We start from the raw sequence: 24,040 nt of genomic DNA, 5'->3' as shown, positions 1-24,040 counted from the left end.
CTTTCTGCATCCCCTGCAAACCAACAAGTACTGTTAGTTCCTATTCAGGTTAATTTACGCAAACATTAAGCATCAATGGATATTATTACAAAATTTTTAATTCACCACAACTTGGCTTTATTATTTAGTTAAATGTAATATTTTCTGATATTGATAATCATAACTTAGTGCGGGTCATTTTAGCTCGCGACTTCCGCTACGTCACGCAATCACAACATCAGCTGTAGCCAAAATGGCGCATGCAGGGGCAGATTTAGCGGGTCCTCTGGGCTCTGATCCAGAAGTGGAGAATGAAACAGGGGTGTACAGGCGCTGCAGAGGGCGTCCGAGACTCACAGAGTCTGACCGAGCCAGGAGACGGCATGAATCCCGCAAGAAGTATGACATTAGGAGAGTGTACCTCGGGGAAGCGCATAAAGTGTGGAGTGAGCTGCGCCGGAGGACCAGTCTGAGTGATGCTGGGCTGGCAGAGTACCTGATCCTGCTTCACTCTACCCATGGAGAGAGCGACCAGGACAAGCACTCTGGGTACGTGCGTCTTCACAAGAAGGTGGCTTTTAACATGTCTGTTTGGTCGTTTCCTGTATCTGCTATAATCTATTTCTGTTTTTAGGGAGAAGACTGGAGTAACAGACATTTCCTCAAATCAAAAAAGTGGTAGGCCATGTCATGTAATTGCTATGTACAATTACTTCAGTTCATGAATGGTGGTGACAGCTGATAAGTCACATTGCTCTTTAGTAACACACACCAACATAAAGCAATTCACATATATTCTCCAGGGCCACAATAGATTCTTATTTTACCTGCTATTAAGACAGAGCATGATCTATACTGTTTCCAAGGTTCTACATCAGTGATGCCTTTTTTTTTTTCAGACAATAGGGGGTGTGTGTCCAGCCTGCAGAGCCTTGTCCACTGGTACCAGGAGCACTGTGAGACCTGTCCCCTGGAGCCAGAGCTCAGATCTCTGGAGTGTCAGCCCGCCTCACCCACTGTTGCTCTGTGGCAGTGTGACTCAGGTCACTCCTTCACTCAGTATCTGTACCCCCCACAGTCTGCTGAGGCCAGTGACTGTGAGCAGGACGAGGGAGGGCATACAGAGGGGGAGCCGCAGAGCACAGCGGTAACAGCAGTCACTAAAGTTAAAAGGTCTGTGGGCAGGAGGAGACGAAGACGGACGCGTAGAAAAGCAAAAGGTATAGTGTATTATTAAATTGCTCTGAAATAAAGTATCACATTGCAAATCTAAAAAACTATAATTCACTGTCCTGACTACAAGATTACTCTGTGTGTATTTAAAAGCAAAACATGGGTGGACAAACAAAAAAAATTTACATTCTTATACATTTCATATCTTGTTTACCAACCTCAGGAATAAAGTTTAAAATGTAACCTACAGAGTTCAGTAAATGTGTGCATTTCCAGGAGTTTTAAATGACACATTATAATATACAATTTTGGTTGACGCTATCATATAGTTGAGTTAACTGTAGACCATCTAGATCAGGGGTGTCAAACTCATTTTGGTCCGGGGGCCGTATCCAGTTTATCAAAGGGGCCGGATCAGAAAACTCATGGCATATAAACCCCAAAAATAGCAATAAGTTCAGATATTTGTGCAGAGAAACACAAATCTATTACAGAAATCTTTTTTAATTGATGAACTCTTTCTTTTACAAAATATTATAATATTATGAACAACCTGAAACTTTAAGAAAAATGCAATTTCAGCACAACATTTCAAAAATAACTTGTATGTAAATAGGAATAAGTCAATTTTTGTCACGGTCAACAGTCAAAATGATCGTCCTTTAAGAGCGTTTGGAAAGAGACAAGTCTTCATTTGTGCTGCTCTGGTGGGAGGGGCCACGTACAGAGACGCTGGAGACGCTGCTGTGATAAACACCACAGAAAATTAACTAAATTTGAATAGAAAATATAATTGAAATATTTTAGTATAAAATCAGCTGAGGGCCAGATTAAAGGTCTTGGAGGGCCTTATGTTTGACACCTGTGATCTCAATAAACAACATAATGATGTTTGCTCTTTTCAGGTGTGGAAGAAAATGAGCCTGTTGCAGCTGTTCAACACGACTCTTACCCCAGAGAACAGATTCCATCTGCCTCTCCGGATCCACCCAGGGCCGTAACAGAGACCGAGCCGACCCCAGTTTGGGACATGGAGGGGTCCCCTGATGCCTTTCATTCTGAGGACGACTGTGAAGATCTGAGAGCAGCTGAGGACAGAGAAATGCAAATACACAGGGACACACCAGAGGGATTCCAGTGTGTGTCTTTGGGGCATAAAGTGGACAGCATAAATGAGGAGTCAGTACTGAGTGGATCTGTGCCTCCACCAATGCATGTACAGGATCAGAGCACCCTGTATGACCCTCAGAGTCTACACAGCATAGTCGGCTGTGAGATTCCTGACCAGAGGAGTGCTTTTGAAGCGTCGCAGGTAAAATTAATAATGTACTGTCAAAAAGAAAGCAATACCTATGTAGGATAATGGATGAAAAGAATTGTAGAACACTTTGTAATTTGATTTAGGCCAGGACAGCAACACTGATGAAAACATAGAGCTGTAGATAGGAGAGCTGAAGATTCTATGATGATGCTTTAAACAGATAAGACAAGAAGGACAGCTCAAATGTTTTAATATTTTATTTATTATTTGTTGATTTGTTATGCTTGAAGTTGATCATCATCACTGGCCCCAGCTATGAGGCATTAGCATCAGAGGGTATTCAACTTAACATGACCAACGGAACCAACATGGAGGAGGTCACATGCACTGTCATTGGAAATGTTTCCTACAACCAAATCTGTCCCCTGGACACTAAAACCAGGATGCTCCAGGACCATTCTGCAACTGGTGAGAAAGCAAAAAAGAACAAAGCAATTTATTGTCAAGTTGCTGAAGCTGTAACATTTACACGTAATCCTTTTCATGAGCTTTACCCATATTATTATTGGACTATCTGCAACATTGAACTAAATCTGACCTCTCTGTGAAATAAACACTGTTTTTACAGTTGCTTTTGTTGACAATTCACATTTATAAACCCACTGATATTATGTAGATTTGAGTGACCAACAGCTTCATCTGAAGGCTGAAGACCCTCAGGAGATGAGCCCTGACAGAGAACTACACCGGAGCAGGTCTGTATCAATCATTGTTTAAATTAATTGCTCAATAATGACCACTTAATGAAAAAGTTAGCACAAGAAACTAGACATTTTTTAACTTACTATTTTATATAGATACATGATAACAAATGTTAAATTATTATTTCAAAATGATAATCAGAAGAAGAAGTAGACGTGGTCCAGTGATCGAGGCAGATGGGATGCTGAAGATGTTCCACTGTCCGTACGAGGGCTGCAGTCAGGTGTATGTGGCCATCAGCAGCTTTCAGGTAAAACATACCGGTAATTTACATTCACTTATGCTTGATGGTTTGTTCTTTTTGTTCTATTCTATAAAGTATTTTCCTCTTTGTAGAATCACGTCAACTTAGTTCACAGAAAAGGGCGAACCAAAGTGTGTCCACATCCAGGCTGTGGGAAGAAGTTCTATCTGTCCAATCATCTGCATCGGCACATGATCATCCATTCAGGTGAGCTCATAGTCATTTAAAGTAACATTATCATTATTATTATACTTAGAACAGGAACTAAAGATGATATGGGAACTTCTATTAATGGAAATGTATCTTGTTTCAAATTCAATGAAGAGCATGTTTCAGAATGAACTTCTCTGATGCCCTGTCCACTTAATTCCCTCTCTCAGTCTGCTGTGTAACCATGACAGAGAATTAACTGGTAGGGATAGTCTCATAATTGTTTCCCTATGGTTCTTATCTAAGAACATCTCTGATTTGGCAAAAATGTATCAGGTAATACACAGCAATCTCATTTTATTTCACAAATGACTGCTTTTACAGTAAAGTGAATAATCTAAAAACTATAACTGTGAATCCTAGGAGTTCGAGACTTCACCTGTGAGACGTGTGGGAAGTCATTCAAACGCAAGAATCATCTAGAGGTCCACAGGCGCACCCACACAGGAGAGACCCCACTGCAGTAAGTATATAGGTTTAACTTTACCTGACCCTTCTTCATCACTCCTGTATGCAAGTCCATTGAATAAACATAAAAGTATCACTGTCAAAACTGGAATGAAAAAAGTTATTATATTGCAAGGTGGAGAGACTCAAAAAGACACAGAAAAGCCACATGAAAAGAGAAAGTAAGAGAAAGTAGTAGTAGTTTTATTGAATGAGATGTCTTCCCCCCAAGGGTTGGTCACTGGAGGTGGTAAAGGTGAGACCAAGAGGATGAAAGTCCGAGTGCATGCTAGGGAGGATGTGGGGCATGGTTTAGTTTATTTGTTTATTTATCAGGGACAATGCACATAAAAACATTGAGCTACACAAAGGTCATATGTTTGTGCCAGGCTATAGCAAAATTGCTCTTTTCCACCTTCAGTCCCTGGACAGGTTGACATCATCAATGGCGTACAGGCCAATAAAAAAATTACAATGTATATTTATGCAACCATTTATCCAGTCAATCAATAATCAAACCGAAGCAGCCCTGCACCTGCAATGGGAGTTTAAATTTAGCAGTCTGGGCGCTGAGTTGATGAGGAGGACGTGCTGTGAGCAGTGAGGAGGAGTATTTAGAGTGAGGGATGAAGACTGAGGAGCAGGTAAACTCTGGAGAAGCAGTGAGGTAGATGATGGTGTAGTTATGACTTACAGACTGAATTTACACTTGCTCCATATGTATTTTCTTCTGCACTATTTTGTCCAACAGATTTTGTTTGTGTTTTTCTTAGGTGTGAGATCTGTGGATACCAGTGTCGGCAGAGGGCCTCCCTGAACTGGCACATGAAGAAACACACCTCAGAGGCTCAGTACAACTTCACATGTGACTTCTGCCACAAGAGGTTTGAGAGACTGGAAAGTGTCAAGTTCCACAAGCTGAAAAGTCACCCGGACAAACTGTTGACTTGAAATGCACTACACACACAGCTGCTGCTGCTACTGCTGTTTACACACAGGTACAGGTCAAAAGTATGGCATCACGGAGGGGACAAAAAGAACAGCTGTGCAGGACATTTGCTGTCTTTTAGAGCCAGAGCATGTTGCGGCATGAACAAAAAAAATAGCACATTTTTAATTAGGTTGTATGTGGTGCTTGTATAATAATCATTTTGTTTCAGTTTTGCACAACTGAAGTTCTATTGTATTTTGTTCAGTGACTTAAACTAATCTAATCTAGGCCTATTACTTTTTTAAAGGTGCAAATTGTCCCCTACTGGTCTGTTAGACACCCTATAGTTGTAGATGTAGTATTAGCAAGTGAATGCACAGCTATCTATAAACAGGAATAATTTACAAGCACTCCATGCAAACTTACTAAAATGGGTAATGAATCAAAAGTGTGGAGCATTATTTTACTTCAATTTCTACCTCTAATGGCTTTAGACTGAACTGTACTCTGCTGTTGACTTTAACAAGGACATTTTTGATATTTGCGCACCCATGTTTATCCAAAAGGACCTTTTGTAGGCCATTTCTGTTTCATTTCTTTGCAAAATGCTTATTATACATATCATTTGTATTTACTTATACAGTATTTGTTGTTTTCAGTATTTAAACATTTTTTCAAAAGATAAATTATTTTGTAATACAATTATTTGTTGTTAATAAAAAGTATGTGATTTTACATGTTGTGTTTTTGTGATCAGTTTATTTCAGGTGAACGAGTGGGCAGTGTAGCTATGACAACAGACTTCCTCTTCAAAACCTGTTTATGTTATGCTGCAGTATTTCCGCTATGATTAAGCACCAATATCAGCACCTATGTTAATGCAAATTTTAGCTGTCGCTTGAGTATTTTTTCTATAGTTTTATATTATTAAAAAAAAAAAGAAACAGGATATCTTCTTTTCTAATAAATTTATTTTGAATAGAATCAGTTCTGAAGAACAGTACTTATTCAGGTCTCAAGCTGAGAATAACTTAAAACTTTATCAACACAGATGTTTTAAGTGGTTCCAGTATTAGTCTGATGGACAACACTTTAGCTGCTATGTTTAATTTGCGTATATTTTTAGTATTTCCATACGTCTTTGAAACGTGTATGAAATTAAAAACCAGCCCCAACACAACCCAAAGGTCTTTTTTTGTGTTTTACTGGTGTGCCCATATACGGTTACATATTTGTGCATTCAAACAGGTACAAAGGGCTAGCCGACAGGTGAACATCTTTTCTCTCTCCCTCCCCCAGGGGAGACCAGCCCAGAGCATCTCCATAGTGATAAGAGCTGCTCTGCTTTCGTGGACACTCCCCATGCACCCTCCCCTCAGCACCTATAAACAACCACAGGGCTAAAATCAACGCACAAGAACAAGAAATCAACACCGTAACTATCAACTCAATTCAAAATAAGCAGTTTATTCAAAGTTTATTGTATGTAGGATTGGATACATGTTTCTCTTATACTTGCTGTTGTTCTTTTATCTCTACAGTCAAGCCACAAGAGACCGGGCCTCTAAAGTGCAACTCTGGTAAAGGTAAGCTTTGATTTAAGATTATTTCTAATATTTGTGAACTATTAATTTGACCATAACAAAGACGCAACGGTCCATCCAACAATGATCCTTTGTATCCCGAAACCTGACTGCAATTACGGCTCTCAATGAAATCCTTTGAAAATGTTGGTCTATGTTTTCCCTGAGGTTGGATAGATAATGGATATGTTTATTTTGGATACAATGGGCAAAATCAAAAGTATTATGAGGAAACATTGAAACGTACAGGTGTTTTAGTTCGAATAGGTAGGATTATTAATGTAGGCTGCCATTTGTAAATTTGCATACATCATACATAACACGAGATTATTCTAAGCACAGTGAGCAGGTGTTTAATTTAATCCATTACCACTGTTAAAAAGTAACAGTGGTAACTGTAGTTGTTGTAGTTAACACTTTCACACTGGGATGAACATTACATTGTCTAGGGATTACATTAGTTCGGCTCACTGTTTTCAAATGCTTACATAAAGCTATCCCAACTGAGCTCCCAGTCAACACTCTTGGTTCAGACCAACTTTAATTAAGTGACTGTTGTGTTCAGTACATAACCTGTCTATAGTTAGGAAAAAATATAGAAGTCCAGTGATGGAACTTTGCCAAACTATACTTTACAAGTAAAACTGACAATTGTTAGTACTCCTTAGACTTTCACAATTCTTTGTACTCCAAAGTTTGATGTATGTATGCAGTGGTATATGAGTTGCTGTGTCATCTTGTTAATAGCTCACTTGTTTGTGACAGATTGCAGATTGACATGGATGGCTAAGCAAAGGCAATAAGTACAGTGTGGGGATCTAGTCTCTGTGGTTCTTGGGTCAATGATCTGTTAACACATTATTAACTTGATGGAAACCAGCTTACTGCAACAGTTGGGGCATGTCACTTCCTGTTGTCTAAATGTAACACTTAATAGAAAGAATGTATGATCTTCACAGTGTATATGTTTATAGCCTGGGCTGAAACACAACTAGAATTTCAGCTCAGTCATTGTTTTGGTGCTGCTGTTGGCACCTCACACAAAGACTACTGTTCTCTCCATTTTAACATGCACAAACATATGAGAGTGACTGTAGCTGTTTGTCACCTTGATGTCATTTTATAGGGTTACAAAAAATCCTGCTTCATATACATATTATTTCTTTGTATCCAGCTTGTGGTTTAGGAAGACTTCAATTATGATTTGATAGGTATACAGTTTTACATTAGGTCATTATATGAAGTATTATGCACCAACAAACTAGTGTCTATACCAAAAACAGCCATTGCTGTGTTAAAAGTAACCTATTTGCAGATAAACTTTAAAAAAATTACCATAAACTTGAATTTTGCGTCCCTAAACCACCTTAAATCCACAGTATGTAACTTTGTTTGCATGTGTATTTAAATTTTTTTCATTTTGGTTGTGTTTATTTCACTGACCTAGTCTGAGCGAACTACCATCTCCACAAACTTGACCCCTATTTGACCAGGAAGAGGGCCTGCTTCCATGGACATATTGTTCCATTGGCTATAATCTTTCACAGTATAGCATGGAGAATGTTCTGATGTATGTTTTTTTGCAGGTGACGTACCACCACCAGAAAGCTACATACTGTACCTTTAAACCTGACTCAACATATTAGTTATGGATTATTTCCCTGTAATGGCGCAAACAAATGACAGCAAAATAAATTGTACAATTATACCCAGAGTAACCAAATGTTTTCCATGCAAATATCGTCACATTTGACTCTTTTCCAGATCTGTCATAAGCACGTTTCTAGCTTTTGCTGATTTACATGCTATTTGGTTATGTGTTTCATTAGGCTAGTTTCCATATTTTTTTTAGCACTGTAGTGTATTGTGTACCCTGTCAGTCAGTGAACAGAACAGTCTTATTTGGGTTAATACAGAACCCAAACATTTCATTTTAACCACTGATCAATAATAGTGATACAGTTTTGAAAATGTTCTGACCCTGCCCCATATCTTGTTTATAAAATGTCTAGATTATCTTTTTATTACTGTTTTAAAGCTGTATATTAACAGAATTTTATTTTTTTCTTCATAGCTTCAACGATTGACAGCAAAGATGTCTTGTGTCAGTTGCCTCAAGTTCCTTCTGTTTTTCTTCAATGGCATAATTTTTGTAAGTCTTCTTGTACATGTATGTAGTTGGATTAAGTTAACTCTTAATTTTGTATTATTATTTTAAAGATTTATAATGTACTCAATATATAATTTTTCCAGTACATGTCGTGCCTCTGTCACAATAACTTCATTATGAGGGAGCGTTTCCATTTCCATTTGTTATGACATGTTATAACCAGCATATGGCAGTGTTGAACTGTAAATGGGTTTTGCACACAGCGCTGTGGATCTACAAAAAACTCGGTGAGGTCAGTGGCTGCCAAAAGGGTATCCTTAGGGGTACGCAGAATAACCTAGGGGGTATGTAAAGTGGGAAGATCATAAAACTGCCATGTTACCTTTCTTTTTTTTTTACAATTTTGATCATTTGCATCTCCAAAGGTAGTGTAAATGTTTAAATGTAATGCAAATGTTTCAATATAATAACACATTTAGTAACTTTCAGATATTCTATAATGTGTGCAGTGTCCACTACACAAGTGACAAGTGTGTCAAACTATGGGGAACATGAGTGATTATCAAGTCTTAGGGGGCACACAGTAAAAAATGTTTTAAAAAAGCTTTGGGAACCACTGAGTTAAGTGTAGTAATAAATATTTGACTGGAATTCAGATATAATCTTTTAATTTAAATTAATTTATTTTACAATATGCTTTTTCTGTTCTAACCATTTATTTTATTTATTTATTGTTTGTTACTGCATAGCCAAAACATGGATACATATGGACTTAGTGGCTTATTGTTAATGATGGAGTCATGTAAAGCTTATGTTTATGCTGCACTGCCACAGACCGTTCTATGGAAAAAGGCTTCAAAATGACAGCAGATGGCAGTCTAGATTTTCTAATTTTACAAAAGCATTGAAACGATTCCAGTCCAACAAGTATAATGCACTTTTGCTATGTTCACACTTCCATTGCATTTGATTTTTGATTATAATGACTTGTGCAGCCCTTAAGGGGAGATACAACAGATGTGTTACGCAGCTGATGGCACGTGCCCACCTTTGCCTGTCTCTTCAGTTGGCCGGAGCAGGGATCCTGGCAGTGGGCATCTGGGTGAAGGTGGATAGTGGTTCGATCTTCAGTTTTCTGGAGAATATCCCAAATGCCCCGTCCGAGTTGGGCCAGGTGATGAATGTGGGCTACCTGCTCATAGCACTAGGGGGCCTGCTGCTTATCATTGGCTTCCTAGGCTGTTGTGGAGCCATGCGAGAGAGCAAGTGCATGCTGCTGCTGGTACGGACATGCTACTCTTACTACTGCACTGAATAGAGAATGCATAAATTTGTGTAGAATTCAATCTTCTCTTCACATCTTTTCCACAGTTCTTCATTATAGTGATGCTGATCTTCTTGGCTGAAGTTGCAGGAGCCATAGTGCTGTTGGTGTTCAGACCACTGGTCAGACATAATTTTTTTTAATACTTGATGAATTTAACATTATGATCAGTTTTATTGTTAATATCCACAATCTTTGTATAATTCCAGGTGGACAGTTTGCTTGTAAAGTTTGGACATGTAGCAGTTGAGAGTATAAAGACAGACTATGGGAAGAACCCTGACATCACAGGACTATGGAACACCACTATGACCACAGTTAGGCCTGCTCTCAAAGTCATTTCAAAATCACATTTTCAGACCATAATCTAACATGTGTTTTACTTCTTCAGTTAAAATGTTGTGGATTCAACAACTACACAGACTTCACCAACTCATCCTACCACCTGGAGAATGGATATCCTCCAATGTGCTGCCAGGGTGATGGACCTCCTTGTGGCAACAACACGGCAGTAGCAGTATGTACCCACAAACCACTGACTGTCTTAAGTGTGTACATCAATATATACATGGATATTCTTCTGACCTGTACTTCAACATATTGTTGACATGGTCCATGATTAGAATCTGTTTCCAACCAAAATAATTAAAAATCTGTCATTTTCTTCATTTCTTGTGTTGTTAGCAAAGTTACTTGTGTGAGAACAAACTGTGTTCTAATAATATTACATCTCTTGACTTTAAAGTGGTTGTTAAAAAAAAAAGTAGATAAATTTGCTGATTAATTGAGTTTTGTGAGTAAAAATGCTTTTTATTGTTTTTTTGTCTCTTAGCCAGTGTCTGGCTGCTTTTTAAGGATTAAAGAGCTGATAGATGACAACAGTGCGGTTATCATTGGAGTGGCTCTGGGAATAGCAGCTTTAGAGGTACGACCTTAACTTTATTAAAGGAAGTTAGGGATCTTAGTTGTTCTTTTCACATTATGCAAGTATTTTATTACACATATTCACACTCATGTCATGTTAATTTGTTGTATGTTTTCTACAGCTGGCAGCTATGGTTGCCTCCATGAGCCTTTTCTGTAGAATCAAGTCAGCCTGAAGCAAATCCACCTCCTCACCGAAACTGATCCAGATACTACCTTATGGACTGTTTTTAAAGAGTACTACCCACAATGTGACTGTTTCTGTTTTTTAAGATGTAAATACAGAGTCCCTGAATGACAACTCCAAACAACAGTTTGTAAAAACAAATAGTAAAATCCAAAAGCAAACAGACATGTGCTGCTCTCCATCAGCAATTCTCTCTAATCTTTAGGCTTACTTCAAGATCATGTCCACTCAGTTATACTGTACATACTGACATGTTTTCAAAGTGAAAGGCAATGCATTACACCTGATAAATATGTACATATTTATATAATCTATTTGAATTCTTCCAAATAAATCTTTTTATTTGTTGACTGTGGGTGACATCTTTTTGAGGTCTGCAGCAGAGGTGCCAGACTATGAGCAGTGCACAAGTCAGAAACCTTCCATCAGCAGTATTAGTATTATCAAAAGTACGCCCTTAGGCTATAGTTATTGTTTTCACATTATAAGACAGGTAGACAACTTTGGTTTTGTATTTAATGTTTTTATAATTATTAGAGGTGAGTCCAATCAAAAAATACCATCATACCATGAGGCTTAGTAATGAAATAGATCAAATGCACCAACACAAAACGTTAAAACATTTAAATTTCACAAATAGACAAATAAAAATGAATCAAGTTTACAGACAGTTTTAATGTGACGTGCTCTGATGTCAGTCATAGACTGATGTTAATTTAAGGCTCGTGCGTGCGTGGCAGGGTGCTCAGAGGTGTCCCAGTGCGCATGCTCCAGCTGACAGTAAACATACCTTCACCTCCCTCCGCTTCCCGTGTACGCCCCTCACAAGATCAGCACGCCCACCCTCACAAGTCTAATGGTGAACCTGCCGCAATTTTATGTACTTCCATCCCCTCGTTTCTTTATGTTTTTGGAGTAAGCGATAAACTTTGTGAATGAGTGTGGATTTTGTGGAGAGTTTCTACTGCGTCTTCCACCGCCGCTGCTGCTGCTACAGGCGTCTCTGCGCGCCCGAGGGGAGAACATGTCCAATGGGAAAGAAGCAAATGTTCCAGTGAAGTGAGTGCAACACGACTGAAAAGAGAATGAAGCTCAAGATAACCTATGCCTGTAGATTTACACGAATACTAGCCTACGTCATACGGTGTTTTTGATTACTTTTGTAGTCAGTAGCTTTTGGATCTGAAGATATTACTCAACTTTAGCCAGCACCCAACTGGAGGCAACATTATTGTAGTATATAATACATGCAATTAAAGTTAATTTTTCAAGGGCAATCATATTTGGATTTTGTTGTCCTATCTTTTTTGTTATGTGTACATTATTTACATTATATTATACATTATTTAGAAAGTACACTGTGATTTTTCTGAATTATCATTATGCATCTGTTTAGTTGCCAAAGAGGTAGAGTTGTTCATTCATTTGCTTCTGAGAAAAGTTATTAGTAAAGTTCTTCCCAAAACAAGTGTTATAGCCAGCCATTAAACACATGTGAAAGGTTGGTTTTCCCTTGTTGATTTGACTAAATATGGATTTTTGATATTTGGAAATTTGAAAGAATGGGAATTACACATGGAATCTTCATTTATTAGTAACTCAGCATATGTCACTGTAATATGTAGTTCTTAAAATGAGGGTTGCTTCACTATTTGTAAAGGGTTTCTGGACTCTCTCTTAAGCCTGCGTCCCCCTCTATATGTTGAGCCTTTAAGTGCACATTCCTAGTTGTTCAACCCTCTCTTAGCAACATCCTGGCTCTTAAGCTAACTGGTTTTTGTGTCTCTGCAGCAGCCCCTCGCAAATGACCCTCCAAGAGTGCCTGGATGAGTGCATGGAAGCGCTGGACCTCTTCCTTAACAACCACTTCAATGAGAGCTTAGACAGGCTTAGGCCAAGGTAAGCCTTTTTTGCAACACACTAGAGCATAGACTGTAAACTTGGTTTTGGCCTCCTGTTATGATGTCAGCACAAATGGTGAAAGATAACAGCGTTTTGTGGTGAGGAATAGACTGTGCAAAACTAGTTCCTCAAAGCCGTCTGCTGGTCAGCCTCGGGTTGAACCAGTGACTCCAGGATATGAAGTGTTTACCGAAGATGACGCCCAACAAGTATTGGTGAATCAACAGCCCAGAGAGTAGGAGTGCTGAGTGCAGAATAAACAGTACAGGAAAAAGGAGGAAAGAGAAAGAGAGAGAGAGCGAGAGGGAGAGAGCGAGAGGGAGAGGGAGAGAGAGAGAGAGAGAGAGAGAGAGAGAGAGCTAGAGCTAGAGGGAGAGATAGATAGGAGTGGGGCTCTGAATAATGAAGCTTATCTCTCCTACAGGGAAATGTCACACACAGGCAAACTGTGCTCACTGTGGCTGAGAGTTAGTTCACTGTAATGACAGATGTGACAGTCATGGTCATATCATATATATTTCAATATTTACTTCAGGCTAACATTGTCATTTGTATAGTTAAATATTTACTCTACATTTAACAGTTTGCTAAAACATATGTAATAATAATAATTTGCATTGTAAAATTTTATTAATTAACATTAACCGTTATTTTATTTATTTTATTTTTTTTTTTGTAAATGTACAACATATATTTTAAAATTAAAAACTAAAAGCTCATTTTAAATCAAAGTTTGCACTTTTTGTGATAAAAAGGAAAAGGATGAATCTGGACTGTAGATGTTGTTAATTTCTTAGAGGCTGTCTGTGTTTTGGTGCAGGGTGAATGAGAGCATGTACCATGCTCTGATCTACGCCACAGTGCTGGAAATGCAGGCCATGATGACGTTTGAGCATGACGACATCACTAACGCCGGAAACACCATGAAGAGTGCCCAGGAGGTGTGCCAGAGGTGAGCCCGGGGAAATGCTCACACAACTGAGGCTTAATACTGCATTATGCAGCCAGTAAGTGTACAGCAGTGACAGTAACTGTGGTAGAAATCAACTAATTTTATTTAAAGAAGCACAAAACTGTCGAGCCAGTAGTGCTCAGGCTTGTGTTGTAACAAGAAATTTGTTGTTCCCAATAGCAATGAAGCAATGGAGATTTACAGATATCAAGACATTCATTATGTGAATTAGCATTCCATTCAAGTGTTTTCACGTTTACTTTTTTCTATTGTTGTGGCTAAAGCACCTCTATGGACATTTTGTCTGCTGACAACAGTGACTGGCAGATTCATATGTTCGATCTTTTACATATGATCCCATTGTCTGGGATCTCTGGATTCTCTAGTGTCAGCAAAGTCATTTGACTGTATTTAGTCAGAAAGAAAAAGTATTTACTTATGCTTTCTTTGACAATATGTCACTAATTCTAAAGGTAAACTTTGGAAGTTTAAAATGACACCGCTAAATACAAGAGAAACTATTTAAACTTCTCTTTGAGACAAATGATGATTTTTCAATACAGATTACAAAGAAATGTTTTATTTAATTGGCTTAAACTGCTAGATCTTCTGTTTTGGACTCATCACAAGCAAAAAGAACCTCTGGTACTGTTTTGAATGTGGTTTTGACAACCTGCAGTTGCTTGTATTACTTATAACAGTGCTTTATAACCCTGCTTCCTCTGAAATGGCAAGGATCACATTTTCATATGTATATTTAGATTTGCATTCACATTTCATACTTTGCTTGCATAACCCTTTCATCAACAATTTGACTGTCACATATGCAAAGAAGCAATTAAGATGTCATTATTGATCAGAGAAATTTTACAGATAATAATTTATAATTATTTATTTCAGGTTTCGAAGAAAATCTCCAGGTCTGAGCAGTAAGACTGGGGATTCTCTGTCTGAAGGTAAACTCACAAACAACAGCTGTGAAAATGTGTCAGTAGATTCAATTTATTCTCAAACAAGTAAATACATGGGACCAGTCTTTTTGCCACTGGACTGTTCATCCCCTTTTATTGAGCTTCATTTAACACTGACTATATCTTTTTGTGTTGTGTTTGTGGCATCTTTTCTCACCACATTTGAACATCTTGGGTCTTCCTCTTGTGCTTCCTGCTTCTCCACTCTCAGCATGCTGTTCACTATCCCTTGACTTTATGTGCCTGAACCATCTTAATCTTGTCCTATTGTCTCTGTGTTTACACAGTCTTGGTGTGTGTTTTTTCGCAGTGCAGCTCCATGCTGAAGTGTGTTTTGCTGAATGTCAGCTGCAAAGAGCAGCTCTCACCTTCCTACAGGTCTGATGTTGTAAATGTAATTCATCGACTAAAATTATTTTTGTGCATGTGTATGTAAGCTTGAGGTGTAACATTATAAACCATGCATATGTCCTGCCATAACATCAGATTTCATTTTTATAGGATGAAAATATGGTCAGCTTTATCAAAGGGGGCATCAAAGTACGGAACAGCTACTTGATATACAAGTAAGTCATGCACTGGACTGAGCCTGATGTAGGATGTGGAGTGGTATAAGCCACTGTAGATTTTAATAGAGTGCATTTAAAAGCACCATAAATGTAAAATTCTATCAATGGAAAAAAAAAAAAAATTCTGTGTGGCCATCTTAAACTGTTCAGATCATGTTCAGATTTGATCATGTCAGAACATCTCTTTATCAGGGGCCGTGATAGGGCTTTTATTGAGACTGACATGCAGTCATTTCTCATTGTGATCAATTATTTTGTTATACATTTTTAAATCTGGCCAAAGTGCATTAGAATATGTAGTGTATGGTAGTATATAGAATATAGTATATAGTATATATAGTAAAACAGTAGTATATACTGTAAAAATCTGGTATACATATTTTTTTAACCTCAATTTCAATTTAAACCCAGCTTGAATTATGAACATATAGTTCCTTTTGTATGTTTCCTTGCTCCTTAGAGAACTACATTCCTTCATCAAATCCCATAATTGTCAGAAAGGAGCCAGCCACCTGCATTTAGAGGGAGGTGTCTCATTTGGAATAGGTGCCTTTAATCTGGTACGAGTAGGTTCTTTATCAATTAGCCAACATTTTATACTAAATGTTAATGTTGTTTATCCATCACCAATTTATTCACAGACCCTCTCTTTGTTTCCTCCTCGGATACTCAAACTGTTGGAGTTTGCTGGTTTCTCTGGAGACAAGGTATTGAAATACAATTATGAAATAGTAATTTAATTTTTGAAGTTTGTAATGTGTTGCATTTTCTCCTTCAGGAGTTTGGTTTGTCACTGCTCAAGGCTGGTGCCACAGGGATGAACCTGCGCTCGATGCTGTGTGCTCTCCTATTGCTCTGCTACTACACATTTCTAACTATTATTCTTGGTACTTCTCAGTCCTCATTAAATTACAGGTTTATTCACACTGCAAACTGGTGTAAAAATCCTTTTGTTTTTAGGCACTGGTGAAGGAGAGGTGACTGAGGCTGTGGAGCTGCTCAAACCTTTCCGCCTTCGCTATCCACAGGTACATTCACAAATATTTGGCTCAAGGTTCCATGTGTGCATTTAGAAATTGTCTTCTAAATCAAAAACAATATGACAGACAATAATTCAGTTGGTGATCCCTGTGTTGTTAAGTGCTGATCATATCATGTATGGAAATTAGTAGCTTCAGTTGTGCTCAGGTGTTCCTATTGTAAATATCTAAAATTCATGTTCCGATTGCAGTTATGAAGCCCCATCAATTTTTAACCATTTTATTTTGGATGCTTTAAGTGTCTTTACTGTGAGCGGGCTTGCTTCTGCTTAAAACTGACTTTTATTTAACCTGGATAAGGACCTCCTTCTTTGTCTGTCTTCATGGAAATCTTGTTCGTTTAGCTACAATTTTCTTCAGTATGGCAGAAAACATATCCTTCTCCATGAAGAATATTTAGCATGGTTTTAACTTTCTATTTCTATGGAATCATCAGGTGATATGGCATCTCCAGATAGTTACATGGTGTTACTTTTAACATATTTTCTGTAAAATTCTGTAAATGATATTGTTTTGGAGCAGATTTGGTTACTTTTTTTTACTAATTCATCACTTTGTCATCCAATCCTATTCACTCCTTTCCAGCCACACTCTCCACTCCTTGATAAGGTTCCCCACGCACAGACAAACATACCATAGTGCTATCACTAACCACTACCCCTGTGCCACTCCACCTTCTGCCTACAGCTGCCCTTCCCTCTCTGCAAACTATATATGTATTCAGATTGTACATTTAAGGTTTTAAAACTTAACAAGATGAGTTTACCTAACCCATAGGACTGACCTTTCACATACATTTTTTTAGACCTTGTTCAGGATTTTATTATGTCACAAAATATTTTTTTTAAATGATAATTATCCACCAAAACTCACGAATGTATTGTCTTACCAGGGAGCAATCTTTCTCTTTTTTGCGGGCAGAACTGAGGAGATTAAAGGCAACATTGATGAGGTATGTTCAATCTCATTTCCGATCATTATTTTCACAGGCAGTGTTAATATTTGATCTTGGCTGTAAGCGGTCTGCTGTTTGCAGGCCGTGGCTCTGTTTGAGGATGGCTGTAAGGCGCAGCAGGCCTGGAAGCAGTTTCACCACATGTGCTATTGGGAGCTCATGTGGTGTTTCACCTTTAAACGAGACTGGAAGATGGCTTACTTCTATGCAGACCTCCTGAGCCGAGAGAGCCGCTGGTCCAAGGTACAGCCTCCTTCTGATCTTTGTGTTGGTAAAGATGAGTCATGTTTTGCACCATTTTCATAAGATAGTGTGGTTGACTATCCTCTTTTTGTTGGTTGCATCAGCAATTTTTAATGCGTGAAATCCGAAAACAAATCTGTCAGTTATGAAGTAAAGTGTGTTTGCTGTTTCTCAGGCTATGTATGTGTACATGAAAGCAGCATATCTGAGCATGCTTCCAGAGCAACAGGCCAGACCTTTTGAGGAGGATGAGGTACTGCTCTTCAGGTAAGCAGTTTTCCTAATACACACACACACAGTTGACAGTTGTTGTCTATGTATATATATGTGTATATATGATATATATGTGTGTGTGTGTGTGTGTATATGTATATATATATATATATATATATATATATATATATATATATATATATATATATATATATATATATATATATATATATATATATATATATATATATATATATATATGCATAAAGCCTAAAAATATGAAATTATTGTTTTGATTGATTATTTTTTATTGTAAGACAAGTGCCCACCTTCAAGCAGAAGATTGCAGGGAAGTCTCCACCCACAGAGAAATTTGCAATCCGTAAAGCTAGACGCTACAAGGCTCCCAGCCCTGTCAGACTGCCAGTGCCGGCACTGGTAAGACTTAGTTTGTTCATTACTGTATGTTATGTTGGTTTTTTCCAATAAAAATGTTGAATGCTCTTTGCTCTTCACTTTGGTGTCCTACAGGAGATGATGTACATGTGGAATGGCTTCAGTATGATCCGGATGAGACCTGAGCTGATCAATGGCATGTTGGAAACTGTGCAGGAGGCAGAGCGTACTCTACAGGACAATCCTGGTAATTGCACAAATCAATCTTCAGTGGTATTGTAAAGCATAAATGTGGTGTTACAAAAGTTACCACCTTTGTCACCCCTCTGCAGAGAATGAGTTTCTGGTGGATGACCTGTGTTTGGTTCTGCTGCTCAAGGGAGTGTGTTTGAGGAACCAGGGCTGTCTGCAGTCTGCTCTGGATTGTTTCAAACAGCTGTGTGACAGGTGAGCACTTTCTACCTGCTAACATTGTGATTTGGTTCCAAGTTGTAACATTCATCATTTTTATTTAGTAAAACATATATATATATATACACCACAGATTACATCCATATTTTATCAGTTCAAGTAAAAGACTGAATGATTACACTGAGCCTGTCCCTGTGTATTTGCAGTGAGAGGAGGATCCGCTTTGACCACTACCTGGTGCCCAATGCTCTGGTGGAGATGGGTCTAATTTACATTGACAAAGGTGAAAGGGACAACGCTATCAAAGTACTGCGCAAGGCCAAGTATGTTTTTATTTTCTAATGACCACCTCTGTACTACATATTTTACAGCAGTTGCACCTTAGTTTTGTTATTCTGAACTTACATGATATTAGATAAAGGATAAGACAGATAAGGATAGATAAACTTTATAGGAAAATGCAGTAAAATGCTCCTCTAATAATACCCAGCTAATCTGCTATTATTCAATACACAGCCAGCCCAAAAAGGATCCTAAGGCTAATGGACTCTTAATTACAAAACAGGGAACTTATCGTAGGAATCATAGAGTTGACTATTATTATATTATACATACAATACAACAATGGTAAAGATTCTTCTTATGTGTTTCAGAAATAACTACAAAGATTACTCCATGGAGTCCCGGACACAGTTCAGGATACATGCTGCTCTAGCCAAAGTTAAGGCAGAAATAGTGGAAGATGAGGACACACAGCTATGAGATGCTTCTCTACTGTGAACTCAGTTTCAACTTATCAACTTTTGAGTTTTTAGCCCCAAGCTGGCAGAGGGCAGAAGACTTTGAATTAATGATATTCAAAAGCCTTAGAAGAACACATGAAGTCAAGAGTGACATTTTAACAAAGGGACTTTCACCACTTGGATATACTTCAAGGTGCACCATGCAACTTTCTGGTTGGGTTTCATTACCTGCTTGTGTCTGTCAATGTGTCATTATTCTGCCTGGAATGTTTAATGACATTAAAGAGATCTACCTTAGATTTATTCAATTACAGGTGATTTTTAAAAAAATGCCTAAAAAAGACAGGAATTCTGACTATGATAACGGTTACCTCTCCACAGATCCGACCTGTAACTTGATCTGGTTTCGTCTCCAGACAAAGCAAAAACATCTCCATGTAGAAAAGCATTTGATGGAACCCCAACAAATAAAGTTACACAATGCACCTTTATAAATGCACCCTGATCAAATTCACACTAACACTTTCAAGTACCTCCTTATAAGCCCAAGTGAAAATTGTCCTAAATCCAAATTATTAGTACAAAGTCTGACTAGAATTGGCGTCTGTTTACATCATTGTAATGGTTATTTTATTGATTGTAATAGGCACAATAATCATTTAAAGCTTCATCTAACAAATTTAGAGCTTTTATGGTAGGTTCAATTAATTATTGTATTTTTAATATTTCATGTTTTGTCTTGAAATAAACTTACTGAAATATCTACTTTTGTTAAATAAAAATAAAAAGGCAAACTTGAAATTGCACGACAAATGTTTATCTACACCAAATAAAGCAAGAGGATCTAAAATATCAATTCATTCAATCATTGCAATAATTTCCAACACATTTGGTTCATTTATTGATAATTTGTAAGCACTGGCAGTATACATAAACATGGAAAACAAAAGTGAAGGTTTAAGAAGGTTCAAATCAATGTCCTTTTATGTACAAATATATTCACAGTGTCCACCATGACAGTCCAAAGCATTACCACACACATTCGGACTATGAGGAGGCAGCAGGAGGTGTGACAAGCCCAGCTGCCTGCTCCTCTCTCTGTCTACGCTTCAGCAGTTTCTTTTTCTTCTTCTCCTCCTTCTCAATCTCGGCTACCATTTCTAAGAATTTAGGGCTGCGGGGGTCCACATTGTAACCAAAGCGCTCTCTGGCCTCAGCCAAGAGCTTTGCGCGCCGGGCCTTCTCCTCTTTGAGTTTAACTTTAGCCTCCCGCTTCTCTCGTCTCCAGTCTGCAACCATCTTGGGCATTTTGGCCATGTTTGCTGCAATAAGTTTTTCCCTGCAGGCAGAAATAAAACAGTGTACAAAATGCATTAAAAGTAGAATAAATTTTTATTAATTTACACTGTTCTGCATATTTGGGGGGGGGGAAATCAACTTTCAACTTTGTTATTAGCATCGGTAATCATTAAAAAATTGCTGATACGATACGTCCCTCAATACATAGGCCACAGTACGATACATATCTCGATACAGTGCACTTTCGGTTTGATACAATATATTTCAAACTGATTCGATACAGGTCAATAAAAAATAACCCTAATCCTAACCCTAACCCTAATAAAAAATAAAGACTAAATCAAGTCTGTGATACTAAAAGTCTTTGTTAAACCACTTCTTGTGCAAAGTTAATGTGAAACACACATTTTAATTCTCAAAGCAGTGAAAATGTCAAATGTGTCGCATAAACAAGTTTCCTTCCTCTAAACAAGCAACAAAATAGTAGCGCTGTAACAAAATGTCGTAAAATAAACCAAAAAATACTCTTGGCAATACATCGATACAGCAGTCCCCGATATCGATACTGTATCATCACATTAAACGATACGATATATTGATATTTCAATATTTTCGCACCGCCATATTTGTTATGTCATTGTAGGTATTATGCATTTAGTTTTAGGTAAGTTTATATCTTGATGTATTATTCTGAAACATTTCTATAATTCTAGATCAATTCTCAAGCAAGTATTTCAGTTTTTTATTCGACTTTGAGTAAAAACAGACCAAATATATCTTCTATAACTGAAGAATAAAGATGCCTGGGAGTCAGGGAGCACAACTCAACAGTGAAAAGTCCTCAAAATGTCCCTTATAACACAAAAGGATGAGAGAGTCCAACACATGAGAATAGTTTGACCTCAGTACTCACTTGGCCAGGCGCTTTTCCGTCTCTTCCTTTTCTCTAGCGACTATGTTCTGTCGCATCACTTCTAGAGGAGGGTGCCACTCGTTTTCCTCGGCTATAATCTTGTCCAGCTCTTCGTGAGTGGGCCACAGTGAAGCCGGGTCGATCCCTGAAGCTGAACCATAGCGGCCGTAAAGCTTCCTGTCGTAGCGCGCGGTTTTCTGCCACTCTGGGGTTTTCTCACTGTCTTTGTCCGGTATGTACGGCTCCCGCAGGTTCAGTCTTAAAGGTTTGGGGTTGTACGAGGCTGTTTGGATGAGAGATGACACGGGTTTAGGCGCTGAAATCCAGTTTAAAGCCCTGCACATGACGGCTGCCCTCCCGAACCACACGGAGGACGCCATGTTTGTCCTGTCAATGAAGGACCCGCGCTGAGGTGACCGCGGCGCTGCCTGTACAAAACAAACTCACAAACTCAGAGCAGAAAAGGGACCCACGGTCATTTTGTGGTGACACGGCGTCTTCTTCTTCTTCTTCTTTTTTTCTTTTTTTATTTTTTTATTCATGATGTTCAGATACAGGGACATCAAAGAACAACATACGGGGGTGAAATGCAGTCAATTATACAAGGGAGTAAAAAAACAAACAAACAAATAAACAAACAAACAAAAAACAAAACAAAACAAAACCACAAAACCACGTATATTTAACCAAATAAGAGGAACTATAACATAAGACGTAGGGGACAGTGATATGGTTTTAAGTATTTCCAATAGATATTGTACATTTTAATAGCTTTTTAGTTTTATTATTTGGAAATATTGTTGTATTTTGTTATTATAATGGTGCCCATTTGGTTTATTTTGAGTCAGTTTTGTTTTGTGTTTATAATATTTGGCCAGCAAGGCTAGGGTGATTAAATGTCCCTATTTACCCGGGACAGTCCCAGTTTTGAGTCCTGTTCTGTGTCCCCTGTCCCATCAGATTTATCCAAAACGACTGATTTGTCCCAGTTTTATACAAGAAATGCCCCTTGAGTCCCTTTTTTTGACCAATTTGATCCCTGCAACAATAAAAAGAGGCATAAATTGACATATTTTCGGTAAAACATAGAAAAAGTTGCTTAAAAACAACCAAAACACAAAGAAAATGACTCACATGTTTGTTGTGAATGGTCTCTGCATAACAATTTTCCTTAATTAAGTGCTTGTTTCAGTTTTATTCTCACCAACCACCAAAAAACCGGGGCTGTCCCAGTTTTTTATTTTGAAATTCTGGTCACCCTTGACACGGCATTTCTTAGATCAGTTTGATTCAGTTTTAACTTCAGTGGATGTGTGTAATATTTGTTGGCTTACATAAACATCTGATTATAATACGATTTGGGAAAGGTTTAAATTCTGGCACATAAGCAATAGCTTTTATTAAAATTGCAATGTCGTATAAGCACGTCCAAGCACCACAGATTATTGTAGCCTAAATTAGGGTGACAAGAGTTTCAAAATAAAAAACTTCAACATGCCTGTTTTATTGGTGGTTGGTAATAATAAAATTGTGAAATGAGAGCATAATTAAGGAAAATTGTTCTGCATAAAACATTCATGACTAACATGTGAGTCAGTATAGTCACATTTTCTTTGTTTTGGTCATTTTTAAGCAGATTGTTTTGTATTTTACCTAAACAAATTACAATGTATGCCTATCTTCACTGCTGGCAGGTATCAGATTGGTCAAAAACAGAGACACCAGGGACATTTCTTGTATAAAACTGGGACAAATCACTGGTTTTGGATAAATCCGCTGGGAATGTCCCGGGTAAATAAGGATGTCTGGTCACCCTACCCTAAATCTTATTTTATGTCAGATGGAAAATACAAGTTAAAGGAATAGGAGCATATAACAGGTAAGACAATTCACACGTAGGCGATTTCGTTGGGGAACATAGGGTCATTATTGTGTCACATCCCATTAGTTTCTTCTAAACGCTGTCACTGACTTTACTGTCTATTGATCAGTTTCCAATGTCCACAGTAACTTGGCTGTATTGGCGAGCAGGTGTGTAGCCACAGCGCCAGAGCAAAGAGGGGAACTAACAATCTTTTAACACCGTCTTTGAACATTTAAGGACCACTGAGCTTGGGAATCAACCTTGGAGAGAAAAGAGCTTTGTTTTAACCTCTTTAGCCCCGCCCTTTTTCTTTTTTAAGGCCTCCACCCTCCCACAACTTCTAGATTTAATTTCCTTTCAACATGCACATAGAACAAATGGGCCCTGCTCTGGAGTGCCGCACTTCCAGAGACAGATGTCATTGCTTTTGTGTG

General features: G+C 38.1%; 4 protein-coding genes across 8 annotated transcripts; 3 read left to right on the top strand and 1 right to left on the bottom strand.

Moving 5' to 3' along the window:
* The first annotated feature begins 6 nt into the window (after window positions 1-6).
* znf653 (zinc finger protein 653) lies at window positions 7-5,742 on the top strand. 3 transcript variants are annotated; one of them, XR_008632048.1, is made up of 11 exons: window positions 7-528; window positions 614-657; window positions 879-1,199; window positions 2,058-2,464; window positions 2,704-2,881; window positions 3,090-3,168; window positions 3,317-3,425; window positions 3,512-3,626; window positions 3,800-3,905; window positions 3,993-4,092; window positions 4,850-4,865. XR_008632048.1 is itself a non-coding variant. In XM_055152704.1 (10 exons), exons 1-10 carry the CDS (start codon window positions 233-235, stop codon window positions 5,025-5,027), a joined length of 1,827 nt encoding a protein of 608 aa, XP_055008679.1. In that variant the 5' UTR covers window positions 7-232; the 3' UTR covers window positions 5,028-5,742. The 3 variants fall into 3 exon arrangements, 2 of the variants coding, with proteins under 2 accessions (XP_055008679.1, XP_055008680.1); XM_055152704.1 differs by lacking the exon at window positions 3,800-3,905 and having other exon boundaries at window positions 4,850-5,742; XM_055152705.1 differs by lacking the exons at window positions 3,993-4,092; window positions 4,850-4,865 and having other exon boundaries at window positions 3,744-3,852.
* Window positions 5,743-6,329: 587 nt separating this feature from the next.
* tspan34b (tetraspanin 34b) lies at window positions 6,330-11,415 on the top strand. Of its 2 annotated transcripts, XM_020938248.2 has the most exons (9): window positions 6,330-6,442; window positions 6,549-6,593; window positions 8,665-8,742; window positions 9,767-9,982; window positions 10,072-10,146; window positions 10,234-10,341; window positions 10,416-10,541; window positions 10,857-10,949; window positions 11,071-11,415. In XM_020938248.2, the coding sequence occupies exons 3-9, from the start codon at window positions 8,686-8,688 to the stop codon at window positions 11,122-11,124; spliced, it is 729 nt and encodes a 242-aa protein (XP_020793907.1). In that variant the 5' UTR covers window positions 6,330-6,442; window positions 6,549-6,593; window positions 8,665-8,685; the 3' UTR covers window positions 11,125-11,415. The 2 variants fall into 2 exon arrangements, with proteins under 2 accessions (XP_020793907.1, XP_020793900.1); XM_020938241.2 differs by having other exon boundaries at window positions 6,435-6,593.
* Window positions 11,416-11,958: 543 nt separating this feature from the next.
* zgc:158403 (tetratricopeptide repeat protein 39A) lies at window positions 11,959-20,293 on the top strand. 2 transcript variants are annotated; one of them, XM_055152886.1, is made up of 18 exons: window positions 11,959-12,194; window positions 12,930-13,034; window positions 13,858-13,989; window positions 14,890-14,945; window positions 15,271-15,338; window positions 15,462-15,526; window positions 15,990-16,089; window positions 16,171-16,236; window positions 16,308-16,416; window positions 16,490-16,557; window positions 17,462-17,521; window positions 17,606-17,767; window positions 17,943-18,034; window positions 18,298-18,418; window positions 18,512-18,623; window positions 18,709-18,823; window positions 18,994-19,110; window positions 19,441-20,293. In XM_055152886.1, exons 1-18 carry the CDS (start codon window positions 12,160-12,162, stop codon window positions 19,547-19,549), a joined length of 1,692 nt encoding a protein of 563 aa, XP_055008861.1. In that variant the 5' UTR covers window positions 11,959-12,159; the 3' UTR covers window positions 19,550-20,293. The 2 variants fall into 2 exon arrangements, with proteins under 2 accessions (XP_055008861.1, XP_020793378.1); XM_020937719.2 differs by having other exon boundaries at window positions 12,927-13,034.
* A 114-nt stretch (window positions 20,294-20,407) lies between these two features.
* gadd45gip1 (growth arrest and DNA-damage-inducible, gamma interacting protein 1) lies at window positions 20,408-22,148 on the bottom strand. Its single transcript, XM_020938540.2, has 2 exons — window positions 21,743-22,148; window positions 20,408-20,869 (listed from the first exon to the last, which is right to left on the bottom strand). The coding sequence occupies exons 1-2, from the start codon at window positions 22,120-22,122 to the stop codon at window positions 20,578-20,580; spliced, it is 672 nt and encodes a 223-aa protein (XP_020794199.1). The 5' UTR covers window positions 22,123-22,148; the 3' UTR covers window positions 20,408-20,577.
* Window positions 22,149-24,040: the final 1,892 nt, after the last annotated feature.

Source organism: Boleophthalmus pectinirostris, unplaced genomic scaffold, assembly GCF_026225935.1.
Source record: "Boleophthalmus pectinirostris isolate CB_2022bp ecotype Guang Dong unplaced genomic scaffold, ASM2622593v1 HiC_scaffold_17, whole genome shotgun sequence".
Lineage (NCBI taxonomy): Eukaryota > Metazoa > Chordata > Actinopteri > Gobiiformes > Gobiidae > Boleophthalmus > Boleophthalmus pectinirostris.
This window is presented reverse-complemented; position numbering and strand designations above follow the sequence as displayed.